Genomic DNA, 15,638 nt, shown 5'->3' with positions numbered 1-15,638 from the left:
ACAAACCGAAACTAAACAATTGAAACAAACAAAGAAACAAAAATATCTTACTCCAATTTGACTTTTTATCAAAAAATTGAAGCAAAACCCACTACTGGGTACCTACTTTTTTCCACAAATTTACCTTTCTCTTTATTATTTTAATTAGTTATCTATAATTTCTAAAATTTTATAGGTAAGCCTAATATTATTAAATTTCTTGTCTTATTTTTTTTATCTTTTCATATTAAGTTGATTCCTAAAGTATGTTTTTTAATTTTTTTTGTATTTTTTTTTGTGAATTTATTAAACCACATATTTTTATTTAATTTTATTTTGTGAATATCATAATAACATTGGTAGTTTATTTTAATTAGTGCAATTTCAATTCAGTTGATTAATAGTTTATTTTAATTGTTTAAACAGATATGTTAAAGTATTTGATCAAAGGAAAGTCGTTACCCACTCAACCTACTCAACCACCTAATAAAACAAATATTGTTGCCAATGTTGAAGTAGGATCTTCTCAAAAGCCGAAGTCACCAAGAAATTGAGGATGGTGGTGTTGAACAACCCGTCAAAGCGGGTTCAACGTGAAAATCGTAAAAGAACTTGACTTGTCTAGTCTTCGGGGAGACCACGCGACCGAGAAAAAGATTTCAGATTATCATCCTAATGATCAAGACTTCGGTGAGAAGAGCATATTTTCTTAGGGGTCCTTGCCAACCCTAATCATGCTTTTCCTCCAAGAACAAAGAGGCAAAGAATCCGGACGCTTTCAGATTGAGTGGTATGAGGAGTTTAGTTGGTTGGAATATAGTATTCACGAGGATGCCACATTTTGTCTATATTGTTATCTCTTTAAACCTAATAAGGGGGCACAAGGAGGTGGGGATGTTTTTTTCTCCACGGGGGTTTACTAATTGGGAAAAGAAAAACCAAATTAAAGGAGCACGTTGGAGGACCAAATAGTGCTCTCATAATATTGCTTATAGGGCGGCACGGGCTTTGTTAAATCAAGAGCAAACATATCGAGATATTTCTTCACGCACAATCGACCAAGTTGAAGGGATTATCGAATACACCTAACCTGCAATAACCGATTGCATTAGGTTTCTTTTGAGACAAGGTTTAGCTTTCCGTGGTCATGATGAATCAGATGAGTCGATCAATAAAGGTAATTTTCTTGAACTTATACGGTTTTTCGAAAGATCATAACGAAGTCATTAAGAAAGTTCTTGATAATGCTTCTAAAAATGGAAATTGACATCACCGATATCCAAAAAGATATTGTGAATTAATTTCTTTGTGGAAACTACAAATGCTATTCTAAAAGATTATGGAAATTCATTGTTTGCTATTTTAATTGATGAAGCGCGTGATATATCAATTAAGGAGCAAATGGCAGTTGTTTTTTGGCGTTATGTCGATAAGAAAGGTTCGTGATTGATTGAGATTTTTTGGAGCTGTGCATGTTAAGAAAACTAGTGCATTAACACTTAAAAAGGCAATCGATGAGTTGTTCTCCAAGCATGGGTTGAGCATATCTAGACTAGCGTGGACAAAGGGTATGATGGGGCCAACAATATGCAAGGTGATTTGAATGGCCTAAAAGCACTTGTAATGAAGGAGAATGAGTCTGCATTTTATGTTCATTGTTTTGCCCATCGCCTTTGATTAGCCCTTATAGCGGTTGCAAAGAATCATGAGTCAATCGCTAACCTTTTTAGTATTCTCTCTAATGTGGTAAATCTTGTTGGAGCATCATGTGTTTACGGGATATGTTCTTGCGATGCAATGAAGGCTAAAGTTGTTGCATCGTTACAAAGTGGAGAAATTTCAAGTGGCAAAGGGTTGAATCAAGAGACTAGTCTTAAACGATCTGGTGACACTCGATGGGGCTCACACTATTATACACTTCTTGGCATGATAACCACTTATGGTTCAGTAGTTGATGTGCTTGATAATGTAGCGGAAAATGGTTCAAGCTCGGAACAAAGAGGTGAGGCTTTCGGATTATTAGATTCAGTGCAGTCTTTTGAATTTATCTTCAATTTGCATTTGATGAAAGGGATACTAGGAATTAGCAATGATTTGTCTAAGGCATTGCAGCGTGAAGACCAAGACATTGTCAATGCTATGACTCTTGTTAAAATAACAAAGGTACGCTTACAGGCGATGAGAGATGATGGGTGGGATAGTCTCCTAACTGAAGTTTCTTCACTATGTGTCAAACATGATGTGGTTGTTCCAAATATGGAAGAGAGGTATATGGCTCGAGGGAGGTCTCGACGAAGAGCAGAAGGAAACACCAATTTACATTACTATCGTGTTGGATTATTCTATCACAGTATTGATTTGCAAATTCAAGAGTTAAACGACCGGTTTAATGAAGCAAACACAGAATTACTTCTTTGTATGGCATGTCTTGATCCTAGTGAATCGTTTGTTGCTTTCGATAAGCAAAAGTTGATCCGTTTTGCTCGACTTTATCCCGATGATTTTTCAGAGATAGATCAGATGGAATTAGCGGATCAACTTGAGAATTATATCATTGATGTGCGTTCCGATACTAAGTTTGGTGAAGTAAATGGAATTAGCGGCCTAGCCAAAAAAATGGTTGAGACGAAGAAAGACATTGTGTACCCACTTATTTATTTGTTGATTAAGTTGGCTGATTTTATTGCTCTCTTTAATCGTGTGGAGAGGGCATTTTCTGCTATGAATATCATAAAGAATCGTTTGCGCAATCGGATGGGAGATGAGTGGTTGAATGATTGTTTAATAACATACATTGAAAAAGAAGTTTTTGATAGCATTGATACCGAATTGATCTTACAACGCTTCCAGAAGATGAAGAAGGATGACGAAAAAGAAGGCCGCCGAGGACAACTATGAACAACTACTTGTTTAGATTTGATTTTTTTTTCTAATACATTAATATATATAATATATTTTTTTTTTTTTTTTTTTTGTATGCTTGGTTTTTGTCTGGCTGGCTCACCCTCACTTACTTTCCTAGCTCCGCCACTGTCTATAGACGAATCTGGTAACTGCTTCATCATTTTAAAAATATTTACCTCAACAAAAAGATGGCCAAAAGATAAGGACATCGAACAATCGCGGCAATTTATAAATGCGTTGGCAGTCGCCAAGAATGGATGCCCTTAGATGATCAGAACAGAGTCGTTAACGACTTCTATATCGAGGATAACAAAATCAGCAGGATAGTAGAAATCCTGGACCTTAACAAGCATGTTTTCAACCACATTCTTAGGGTACTTAATAGATCTATCTGCTAATTGCAACGTCATTTTAGTAGGTTGCATCTCTTGTAGACCTATTTGATTGTATAGATAATACGGGAGTAAGTTAACACTCGACCCCAGGTCTAGTAAAGCGGCATCGTGTGGGAATCTCCTAAGGTACATTGTACAGTAGGATGACCAGGGTCCTTGTACTTAACAATTCCATTATGTTCTGATAAAGTTGGAAATTATTCAGTTAGAAAGGCGTCTTTAGGAATATTAGTCTTACGCCTAGTAGTGCACAACTCTTTAAGAAACTTAGCGTGGGGAGGTAATTTTTAATTACTTCGAGAAAGGGTAGGTTTATCGTTAAATTTTTGAAAACTTTCCTAATCTCGTCGAAGTTTGTATCCCTATTTAACATAGCTAATTTCTGGGAAAATGGTGGTTTATCTCTATATTTAGCGTATGGATCAACTGGGTGTCTAACCTTTGCTTTCTGTTTCTTAGGTTGTGGTTTAACTAGTACCTCTACAGGGGTAGGCTCATCAATTTCTATTTCGGTATCTAGTTCAATCTCCGGTGTAGGGACTACTTGTGGGGTAACTATAGGCATAGTTACGTTGTTATCAACCACTCTCCCAGAACGGAGAGCGGTGATGGCATTTAGCTCTCCTATGTTTGCATTTTCCGTACTAGTATTACCATTCACCTCAAAGGCTGTGTTTGTTGTTTTAGGATTAGTTATTGCTTGACCTGGAAACACACCTTTGGGTTGTACTTTCTCTTAAGCTAACTGTTGTAAGGAAAGTTGGATGGCTTGTAAAATCTGTTGTTGAGATTGCATAAAGTTATCGAAATGATCCGATTGTGGAGTAGGATTTGCTACTAGTTGTGTGACAGGAACTATGTTACGTTGATTATTAATGGGTGGGTTATGCTAGTTATTATTATTAACCGGAACGATACCTCTATTAGAATTATAATTATTATTGTTATAATTATTATAATTTCTCCGACCTTGTCTTTGTCCTTATCCTTGTCGTGTTGGAGCTTGGTTATAATTGTTTGCTTGCCTAACATTTTGATTATTAAACCCTGGAGGTGTTACTTGTTGATTATTTCTCCAACTGAAGTTGGGGTGTTGTCTCCAAGGGGCATTAGGAATAGGATAACTATTAATTGAGCAAACATTATCTTGTTGTAATGTTTGTTGTTCGTAAGCGAGAGGATAATAGGAGCCGGGATGCTCTGGACTCAAACAGAAATTACATGGATTGTTGTTGATATTCATGATGGGAATAGGCTTTTGTTGAACATTAATAGCCTCTACCTTTTTAGTGAGAGATTCGATTAAATTTTTAAGTTCAGGATCGGGTATCATCTCAAACATATCAGCGGCTTTAACTGTGGTAGAAGAACTAGCGGAACGGGAGAAATCGTCACTACCCCCCCCCCCCCCCAGTTATTATTACGCTTAGTTTGATCTTCAAAAAACTTAAAAGCCTCAGAGGCTCCCTTACTTAGGAAACTACCCCCATTCATTATGTCAAGGACTTCTTTATGGTGGTGTAGAAGTCCTTTGAAAAAGGCACGAACTAACGTGTCTTTCGCGAGGTTATGGTGTGGACACTCTATAAGAAGATCGGTGAAACGATTCCAAGCCTTTGAAAATGATTCATAAGGATTCTGTCGAAAGAAATGAATCTTGGAAAGCATTTCATTGATCTTTAGTGGTGGGTAAAAATGTTCCATAAATAGTTGAACAAGTTTAGCCCACGAGTCCACAGAATTACGCGCTTGTGCAGTTAACCAAGACGCCGCCTTGTCGGCTAAAGTGAAGGGAAATACCCTCAGTTTAATTTGTTCAGCACCAACCGTAGGATGGTGGAATGTAGTAAGGACTTGGCCAATCCTACGCATGTGTTGATAAGGCTTTTCATGGTCTAACCCATGAAAAATGGGAAACAAATTAAATATATTTGGGGGGATTCGGAAATCCCCCACTGGGTCTGATAGAACGATGCAAGATTTAGGGCTATCGTTCAAGGCTTTGTAAAAGTCAGAGAGAGAAGACTCTCTTTCTTCATCCATTATTTCAAGTGGTGTGTGTGGTATATTAGCTAGAGGTGTAGTAAGTGGTATACTAGAAAGGCGAGTTTGTTGACATTGCCGATTGATTACGTTAGGCGTTTTTCTTCAGCCTGACTTTAATCTCATACAAGGCTAAGACCAATCTTAACTAAACACGACAACACTCCAAACAATCCTGATATGCTAGTATGAACCTCTAATAGGAGATGCGAGGTGTTTGAAGAAAGAAGTACCTGAATGCCTCTTTGCTTCGCTTATAAATAGTGTCTTGTAAATGCGTGCTCAGTGTATATAACATGTTAGAACACTGAAAACCATGAAGAAATGGAAGTTTGAAACAAACCTGTGGAAATCGAGCAGTTTCAGCAGAAGGCGCGGGTCGTGCTCAGAATAGGCCTTGTTAGGGCGCGGGTCGCACTTAGGTCAAGCTAGAGTTCCAGGCGTTTGGACACGGGGGGAGCTTGAACTTAGCCTTGGTAGGGCGCGGGTCACGCTTAGGGAAAAACTCAAGCTCCAGGTGCCGGTCGAGGGCCTTCGAGTTTTTGCCTTGGCAAAGCGCTGTCGGCTTCGGCTAAAAACTGGAGTTCCAGGCGTTTGGGCACGGGTGGCTCTCCAATTAAGGCTGCCTAGTGATAAAAGTGAAATGATTAGTCTACCTACGAAATGAACGGAGAATTCGCGACGTAAGTAAACTAAACTAACTTTCGTTTCTATTATCAAATCTTCTACTCTCGATGCAAATTGCACTAAGTGGAGTAGGAAGTTCGTTCCACTCCTAGTTCCCTAGCATGGATTGTTTCCTAAGTCTAAGAAATCAGTCCTAAGTCAATGAGAGCTTTACGAAATGTTATGCTAACAAGACGCGTTATTTTAAATAACTAGATATAATAAATAACAAGATAAAATATAAACTAAAGATAATCTACGAAGCTACGGAAATACGATTGTTGACTCTAGATAAAGAAATAGAGGGGAATTAAATCCACCTCGAATCCAACTTAATAACCTAGTATAGATTGTTGTATCTCGATTCTTATGTTTTAACGGCAAGAATTTCGAGTCTAATCCCTAGTGTTCATGGCATTCCTACCGGATACTAACTAGCATGTGAGGTCGTCCACCCATTCTCATGGCGAAACACGACCTTCTAGAGTGGAATAGATTCTACTACCAAATTCTATACTAACCACTAAGTTTTCATCAAGGCTTCATCAACCCCTCTAATGGAGGTTTAGCCTTGAGTCATCAAACCAACATTTCCCATTGAATCTAAACTAAACATAATGGAAGAAATTGAGATTTACTTAGTTAACAATAATGAATCTAATTTAATGGCTGGAATGGAATAATAACAAGAATTTAATTTAGATCTAGAATGGAAATGACAAAATTCAAGAATTGACAACTAACTATTTTATTAATCTAATCAATCAAGAACAATCATTCAAAGATTTAATCTAAAACAGGAATTGAAATGGAACTAAAACTTAATTTAATTAATAAAACTAGATCTAGAATTCTATATATTAATTTAGGTCTAACTAGCTACCATTAACAAATAATGAAGCTTTTGTTTTTATACATCCAGATCCAAAAATCGTGCATGGACTTGGAGCCATGTTTTGGGCCAGAGAATCAGGCCCAAAACCCAATTCTTTCGGTCCAAAAAGGCCTCTTCAGCTGCAGTTCGCTTCAACAGACTTTTCGTCCACTTCTGCTCCTCCGATTGGGGCAAGGCTTGGACCATTGGAAAGCTCTTTCCGAGCCGGTCGTTTTGACATAAGGTAGGCCCAATTCCGAGGTCTGAGTCCAAACATATGGCATTCGGAAGTTCTCTTCGATTTGTTGCTCCTTTATCTCGCTAAAGTGGTACGTTACGCACATAATGGACTTTGAAGCCTGAAATGCATAAAAACACGTAATCAGTATTAACTCTTACTTATTATTCACATAATTGGTCTAACAGTATGATTATTAAGGGGTTAAAACTACAGTTTTGGGCTCTTATCACCTAGGGTGCGGGTCGCGCTCCATGTAATTCTACGAGAAAAATTTCAATGCTAAAATGGACAACCACAGTTAGAATCAAACAAGGGTGGGTGGGTTTTAGGATTTTGGAAGACTAACAATTCTAAAGAAAACAATACTAAAGGGAACTAAGATGGCAGCGGCGCCATTTGATAAACGTCAAAAATGATGTTTCCACCTACAAATAAATGATGAAATTCAAACGCAAGTAAAACTAAAACTTTACGAAGACTAATTTATCAAAGATTTCTACTCTCTAATCTATCGAATAGGGTGGAGTAAAAGATTAGTTCCACTCCTAGCTCTTTAGCATTCAAAGTTTTCTATATATTATCAGTCGTAGCCAAAGTTAATGAGTGTAATTATGGGAAGTTATACTACGATGTGAATTCAACTAACAAGATACGAATAACGAAATGACGGAAAATACTAAGGTTTGAATCTAGATAAAGAATTAGGGGGGATTGAATCCACCTTGAATCCAACTTAATAAACTAGCATAGATTGTTGTATGTAATCAAATTCTTACGTTCTTACGATAAGAATTGGGTGTTCTAATCCCTAATCATTCATGGCAATCTCTACCAACTAATGACTAGCATGTGAAGAAGTTCTACCCATTCTCATGGCGAATCAACTACCTTCTAGAGTGGAATAGACTCTTACAATGATTCCACACTACACAATCAAGTTTTCACCAAGGCTTTATCAAACCCCTCTAATGGAGGTTTAGCCTTGATTCATAAAACTATCATTTCTCATGGAATTCAAACAAGACATCATATGAAGATTCTAACTTTAATAATATAAAGATTCTAATCAATATTTCAAAACTAAATTAATAACTATGAAATGATTAACAACTAAGATCGAAATTAATTCTAATAAATTTAATAATTAAACTAGATTATGATTAACTAATTATGAAATAAAGACAACTAATTTATGAATTTAACAATACTAAAACTAAATAAGACTTTAATCAATAAACTAAATCGAAATGAAAATGAATACTTTATTATGAACTAATATTGATTCTAAAATAATAATCTACTTGTTCTAACAATCATTACTTGAAAGGTAAAACTAGATTAAACAACAATAATTGAAACTAATTACTGGAATAAAAACTCAAAACTAGATCTAGAACTATCTCTAATGGCTAGTTCCTACCTAACCTAATTATTACTTCAGAGCTTAGTCTTCTCTATCTAAAATGGAGGAGACAAGATCCACATTTTTGTGCATGGGCGGAGGAGCCATGTTTTGGGCCGGAAAATCAAGCTCAAAGCCTAATTTCTTCAGTTCACAGAGCCCTTCTCAGCTGACTTTGACTTCAATAGACCTTTCATCTACTTTTGCTCCTCTGATTGGGTCAAGGCTTAGACCATTGGAAAGCTCTTTCCAATCTGGTCGTTTTGACATAAGGTAGGACCAATTCTGAGGTCTGAGCCCAAAGATACGGTCTTCGGAAGTTTTGCTGACTTTTATATGTTGTTTCTGCCCACGTTGACTTTGACTTTTCAGCTTTAACCGAGCTTTTTAAAAGCTTTTTCTCCTTGAATCTTGGCCTTTAATCATAGAACTTCTTAGCAACCAACCATTGCTCCTTTATCTAGCCAAAGTGGCGCATTTCTGCACATAATTGACTTCAAAGCCTGGAATACATAAAAACATGTAATCAGCATTAACTCTTATTTATTACTCGCATAATTGGTCTAAAAGTATTATTGTTAAGGGTTAAAACTACAGTTTTGGGCTCTTATCACCTTCAATGGCCAATACATTCCAACATAGCTCCACACAGGCAAAAATGAGAGAGGCTAGCCCGATAAAGCCCACTTCAAGTCATCAACCACTCTACAGTAGGGGTGGAATTTGGGCGGGTTAAGTCGGGTTGAGACATAACCCGAGCCCAACCCGAGTTTCAAATGTTTTAATCCGATTCGGGACCAAGCCCTAGTCAGTCTTTAAATTTTCAATCCAACCCCTAGCCCGACCAATTTGGGTTGGGTCGGGTTATGTCGGGTTGGTCAAACTTTTTGGGTTTTTTTTTGGAGTTATGATATAAAAAACACTAAAATTAAAATCTTCTAATAAAATCAAAGAGATTTGATTGTTTGAAAGAGAAACTAACATTGTTGATTATATTATTCTATCTAAAATAGAGATTCTCAACCTTGTTTTTTACAAAAATAGAATGATCGAAAGATATACGTACATATATGCACACAGGCTCGGGTTTTTTAGTTTTTTGATATTCTAACCCGAGCCCAACCCAAAACCGAGTCGGGTTTTGATTTTACGAAACCAAGCCCAGACCACGGATCTAACATGTTAGCCCAGGACCATCAAAAGTCAGATTTTAGTGATCTAACATGTTAGCATAGGACCATCAAAACTCGGATTTTAGTCCATCAGACTTAGGCTAACCCAACCCAAATTTCACCCCTACTCTACAGCATTGTTCTAAAAATCTATCTAGGCGGCCGCCTAGGCAGTTATAGGGGAAATTCTAAGTGTCCCCTAATCTTCCTCTGTGCCTTGTGATCTGGAATCCTTTACTGAATAGAGAAGGGATGAGATGATGGTGAGTTTAAGGTTGAACTGTCTGATTGCTGCCTACGTATCTCCTTTGTTCTATTGGAGAATCAAACCCTATTATGCGTAGTTCCTAAGAGTGAATCCCTATAGTTTAAATAGGAAGGGTGATGAGAGTCCTAGGGTTTAAGGTTGTCCTCACCGCTTGTGAGTTCCCTTCCATCTTTGGACTCTGCCTTCCTATTAGGATTCCTCTTCTTATGGAAGTCTAAATCTATACCATATCTTATGGGAGGTAAGTTTCCTTGTTGATCATAATGTCCCATCATGCATGGGAAGATTATATCTAAAAGGTTACTCCTAAGATATGTCATCATGATTCCTTCCATATCATCAAAGATCGCTATCTTTAGTTTCTTTCTATTAAGGAACTCTCTATATCAGTTCCTAATGACTGGGGTAACTGTTATGTTTGAAGGCGGTCAGTCATGTGCCTGGCACATGTCTACTAAACACTTATGCGCTGCACGAGATCACTTATTCACAGAACTAATCTGATGGTCCTTGTCTTAGGTTATTTGGCATACACGTGTCATCTGTTCAATGACAGGAAATCCCCCCTACAAATGCCCCTGCTCATGCCAGCTAGCACGTGGGTGCTTGAAGCGACACTGCTTTTGGTGCGAGAATCCTTTTCCAAAATTGTTTGTTGGAACTACTGACGTACCAAACTAATTAAGGCCCTGAAAAGACGGCTCAAACAGACACACCGTTTCCCAAAAAAGGTAATGATGGCAGTTCCATCCCAAAAAGATGCACCGCTTGGGCTCATCCTAACCGTCCATCTTATTTGTACATAAAGGATCTAGTGAGAGAACTTTCATTATCTCTTCTGCTACCTTTTTATGCATACTAAACATTTTGATCTCCCGTTAGGGTTTAACCAAAGCTTGAAACTTTTCCTCTTTCTTGATCATGAATCCCAACTGGTCACTTGTAAACTTCGGAGATCTTTCCTCCCTGGAACTGATTCGCGAGAAATTTCACATCCCTAAAGATATCGGCCTAGAGTGGGGGAGGTTATCTGATGAGTTAGCCTACAAGGAGGTGGCACTTATCACCATTGGTCTGTAGGAACCGTTATGGTTGTATGTCATCTATTACAAAATGTGAAAACCCATGCGCAACGGAATAAGGGTGTTCACGATTTGGTTAGGAATCATACCTTTGAACAACTGTGATATCTCTGAGAATCCAAGCTCTACGATTCAGCAACCTCTTGATCTTCTATTGTTTTCCTATCTTAGAATGGACGTTGTGTGGGCAATGATCTACCAGCCCCTTCTTTCTCTCTTGGCTGAATTTTGGGACTAATTGTGCTTTAGCAATCACTCAATATTTGGCCAGGAAAGAAGGGTTTCTTTATATAGGCTACAACAGGGACCATGAGGAGAAATTAGGGTTAGGTCTCCTAACGATATTGGGCTTCCCATGTTCGCCCAGAACACACGGCCCAAGTCCGTCAACAAATGGCTTATTCCACCAAAGGCCATTGTTGCACTACCGCCCTAATCCCAAATTAAGTGTATTACGTTTATGGGTTCCATATTCTATGCTTGTTGATCTCCCAGTGTTAAGATATTGAATGCTCGTTGATTAAGTCAAGTTACTGACAACTACATTAATCAACTTCTTATGTTCTTGAGTAGTACCACTCAACCTCATTGTCATGTCGGATTAAATCCACCTGCAGGGTTTACATGACAATCTTTATGAGCTCCTCAATGGGACATCATCATCCCGACTTCCTACATGTCACGAATTCCTTCTATAATCAACAACACACCTTACATACAATGTCATTACCCAATCCATCGAGTTTGTTGATTCACAAATGAATCTCACTTATTGATGATTTAAAACAATGTACAATGCACATAAGTGCCCGTTATTTTATCTGGATTAAGAAGACAAGCATCCATAATAGCAGAGGTGCTTGTTTTCTTATATAGTCAGTATAAAGAGAAACAACCTCACTTGGTCATGTTCAATACACACAAAGTGTACTAGTGTAATCCTGTAGTCAAGATAGACTAATACCAGATTATACTACAACCGTACCAATAGTTTGTCCAAATCCATCTAGGTTGTGAACGTTTACTTATACTTTATAAGGTACTGGTGATATGATCTTCTATGTGTCACCACACACCATATTATCTGCAACATAAAGTATTAGATGCAAGCATATAACTAATAACATATATAATATGCATAATATTTGCCCATATGATTCTCATTCAAAATATGAAGAATTAGAGTTAATACAAAAGTAATACTTTTAGTATATAACCCTATCATGGTCAACATAGGGTCGGACTCACTCTTCCCTTCCACCCATTGCTAAGAGAGTGTCTGATTTACTTCAATCTTGCTCTTGGTCAGGCAGCACCCCTATTTAACAGAAATGTTATGTACTCTGCCCTTCTTGCCAAGAGACATGGGTTTGCTCTAAACTACTAGGTGTTCAATTACTTTTATAAGGTCCGGCGTATTCGAGACCAGTCGTACTATTACCTTATTACTAGAGACAAGAATTCTCCAATCGTCATTTTTGAAGGGAAACAGAGTGACGAAGGCTAGGCTGATCACCACCTTCATGTGTTGGGTGATGCGTGGGACGTTCGCCCCTCTAATGCTGATGGTGAGCTAATGGGAATTCCTGTTCCCAAAAAACACACCCATGCTCCAACCATTAAGTCTTCCTACTCAGGTACTTTATAACTTGATATAGGAGTCTTTTGCCTGAATATCCTTTGCTATTATTCCTTAGATGACTCTTCTCCCTGGAATCAATTGACTGCAACTAATGTTGCTATGGTGGATATTATCAAGAAGATCTCCAAGGTTCTGAGGATGTCTTGGGTGATAGTTCCTGATCCCACCCATCTTTTTAAATATTTCAACATGTCTACTAAAGAACTGCTGCAACTTGTTCCTGGCTATTCCCCCTTTGGGATAAATATTGTGAATTCTGGGCACATAATACTTTCTCCTCCTGTTGATCAGGATGCCGAACTTCTTCCTCCTCCAGTTCAGGATGAATCCTCTTTGATTACTAGAAAAAGAGGAAACCTCAAGGAGAAGAGTTCGGAGGCCGTCTCTAGTGATGCTGCGTTGTCGAAATCAGTTCGAGAGCCTGGCATTTCGATAATCGATAATCATGATCATTGGCGGAAGGGCCCCGAGGCGCCTCATACTCTTTCTGCCGGTGGCCAACAATTTTAAAATGGGAATGCATGAGTCCAACCGTTCAAAATTGAAAAGGTCTGATACCGCTTCTGATGTTACCCCCTCTGGTGAGAAAACAAAGTTTCACCTTCTCTCTGTTAGTGAAGATATACTTTTTAAAGTTCCTGCTAGTACTCCCCCACCTGTTAAGTCTTGTAAGAATGTAGATGTACCCAGTTTCAGTTCCTTCAACCGGTTCTAAACAAACTAGTGATAATGTCCTTCTGACTGTTGACCTCCCCTCCCTGATAATCGCAAAAGGAAGGGTATTGCTGAAACCACTATTGTAACTGTCACTCTCCCTCCTCCTCGACCCAGTGATAGGAGGGGAGTGGGTGACGACCTGCCCTTTTTGGCAAGATCTCCAGATTCTCCTGAAAAAGAGATGATTGTGGAGATGAGGCATTGGGGACGAACTGATAAACTACCTGTTACCAACAAGCACTCTGTTAAGGATGTTGATATCGCGCTTGGAGTTCTGGAAACTGCGCGTTTTCCTGTTGACAAAGTTGAAGCCAACATAGCTAGGACCCTAAACATGCCTTTTTGCCAATCTGTTGTTCACCTTGCCAAGGTAAGACTTTTTCCTCTGTTTAGTGTTTGATTTCTTTGATTGTGCTTCTTACACATCCTATATTCTTTTCTAGTTAGTGAATAATTTTTTGGCTATGAAAGAACCCATTTTTCGGCCTTCTCTGATTCATCAACTGATGTCATGGCTACTGGTGAGCTAATCTGGGCGAAAGAGGCCAGCTGAGAAGAGAATTGCAAAGCTGCAGTTCCAAGTTGACCAGCTCTTGGTGTAAGAGAAGAAATATGATACTTGCTTCAAGAATATGAGGGACACTATCTCCAACCTTGGAACTCTCTGGAGAAAGCCCAAAAAGGACCTGCTGATGCTGCCACTTGGAAAGTAAAGTTCTTGGAACTGCGTGCCCACTTCACTACCCTACAAGCAAAACATGACCAAGTCCAAAGGGAACTTAACCGTAGGAACACCGAGATGAGGACCTTTGGGTAAGTCATTGGCCATGCAAATGAGGTCATGCCAGGCTCTGAGAGGGCTCTAAAAGAGAAACGTCTTCGCCCTGATAAGAAGGTTGATGACCTCCTGGTGGAGACCTCTGAGTTCTATTCTCAAGTGGTAAAGGAGGCGAAGAAGAGGTCAACTGAAAATTCCATTTGCTTTGCTCTGAGAGTACTTGATGTTTCTCGAGAGTCTTTCGATGCTGCCAGACAAGTTAAGTTTAAGGAAGCTATTGAGGCTACTGGGTATGTCTCTCAGTTGGATGCTCAGGGGCAAGTGACCAACCCTTTCATCTTGTTTCCTGATCTAGACACCAGTATCTCAGCTATCCAGGAAAAACTTATGCCTGATGCCTCCTCATCCTCTGAAAAAGATATTGATGATGACATACCTCCCGTTCAGCTTCCTTTTCTGCCAGTTCCAGTTTTAGGTGAGTGTTTTGTTCAGCCTTCGACCATTCCAACTAATCTAACTACATAGTCTGTTCTTGAAAGTGAATCCAGAGTTCCTGACGATGGTGCAACATCAAGCACTGATGGTGAACCAAAGTTTGATTCTACCCCTGCTTAATAAGTTTTTCAGTTGATGATTCTCATAAACAATTATTTTCAACAATTACTCTATGGATCTATAATATTGAGCTATGTAGCTCACATACAATTTACTTATTGAGCTCTGCAACTCTTCTGTTTTATGCATGCGTACTATTTACTTACTGAGCTCTGTAGCTCTTCTAGTTTATGTATACACTATCTTCACTTTATGTTATATGACATGTGTTCCGCTGATGCCCCCAAAGTTCATTTGGAACAACAATAGGTAACCCTAGTAGGCTAAATAGATTAAAATGAGGCATGACCAGAATCTTATCAGGATAGCATGGGAGCCATTCAAGTTAACTGTAAGTAGGAGTTCGATCGCAATAGAGCTTATGTCTTTGCGAAAGGAACTAGGTGCCATAAGCACAACACTGTGTTTAATAATGATACGTTCTATTTATTTTAAAAAATAAATAGGTTATCGCCAGAACAGTAGTGGTGGAGTCTTCATCAGCGCTTATCATGCCGATACTATTCTAGGCTCATGATTTGCGTGCTAGGATATGGATCCAACCCAGATCTTCCTAGCAACTCCTATGTTAATGTTTTGAGAGAACGAGGAACTGGCATATAGTTCAAGCTCTCAAGAATACTATCTCTTGTTCCAAGTTAAACTGGCATACAGTTTACTGAACAGTTAGTGTGGTCGAATTCCCTAAAGGCTTAACCCATTGAGGATAATTGCATTTTGAAGGAACTGGCGTAAAGTTCCAGCTGCGTGGGAAAGGAGTTGGCATACAGTTCAACTTTTCCATGCTCAATATCATTGGTTCTAAAGCAAATTGGCATGCAATATTCTTGAACATATAGTGAGAAAATAACTCCCTAAAG

The 15,638-nt window shown here is 38.5% G+C and overlaps 1 protein-coding gene across 1 annotated transcript; it reads left to right on the top strand.

The window, feature by feature from the left end:
• Positions 1 to 1,776: 1,776 nt before the first annotated feature.
• On the top strand, positions 1,777 to 12,413 carry LOC147525709 (uncharacterized). Its single transcript, XM_086580455.1, has 3 exons — positions 1,777 to 2,246; positions 2,331 to 2,538; positions 12,336 to 12,413. Exons 1-3 carry the CDS (start codon positions 1,777 to 1,779, stop codon positions 12,411 to 12,413), a joined length of 756 nt encoding a protein of 251 aa, XP_086436581.1.
• The last annotated feature ends 3,225 nt before the right edge of the window (positions 12,414 to 15,638 follow it).

Source organism: Coptis chinensis, chromosome 1 (genome assembly GCF_015680905.1).
Source record: "Coptis chinensis isolate HL-2020 chromosome 1, ASM1568090v1, whole genome shotgun sequence".
Lineage (NCBI taxonomy): Eukaryota > Viridiplantae > Streptophyta > Magnoliopsida > Ranunculales > Ranunculaceae > Coptis > Coptis chinensis.
This window is presented reverse-complemented; position numbering and strand designations above follow the sequence as displayed.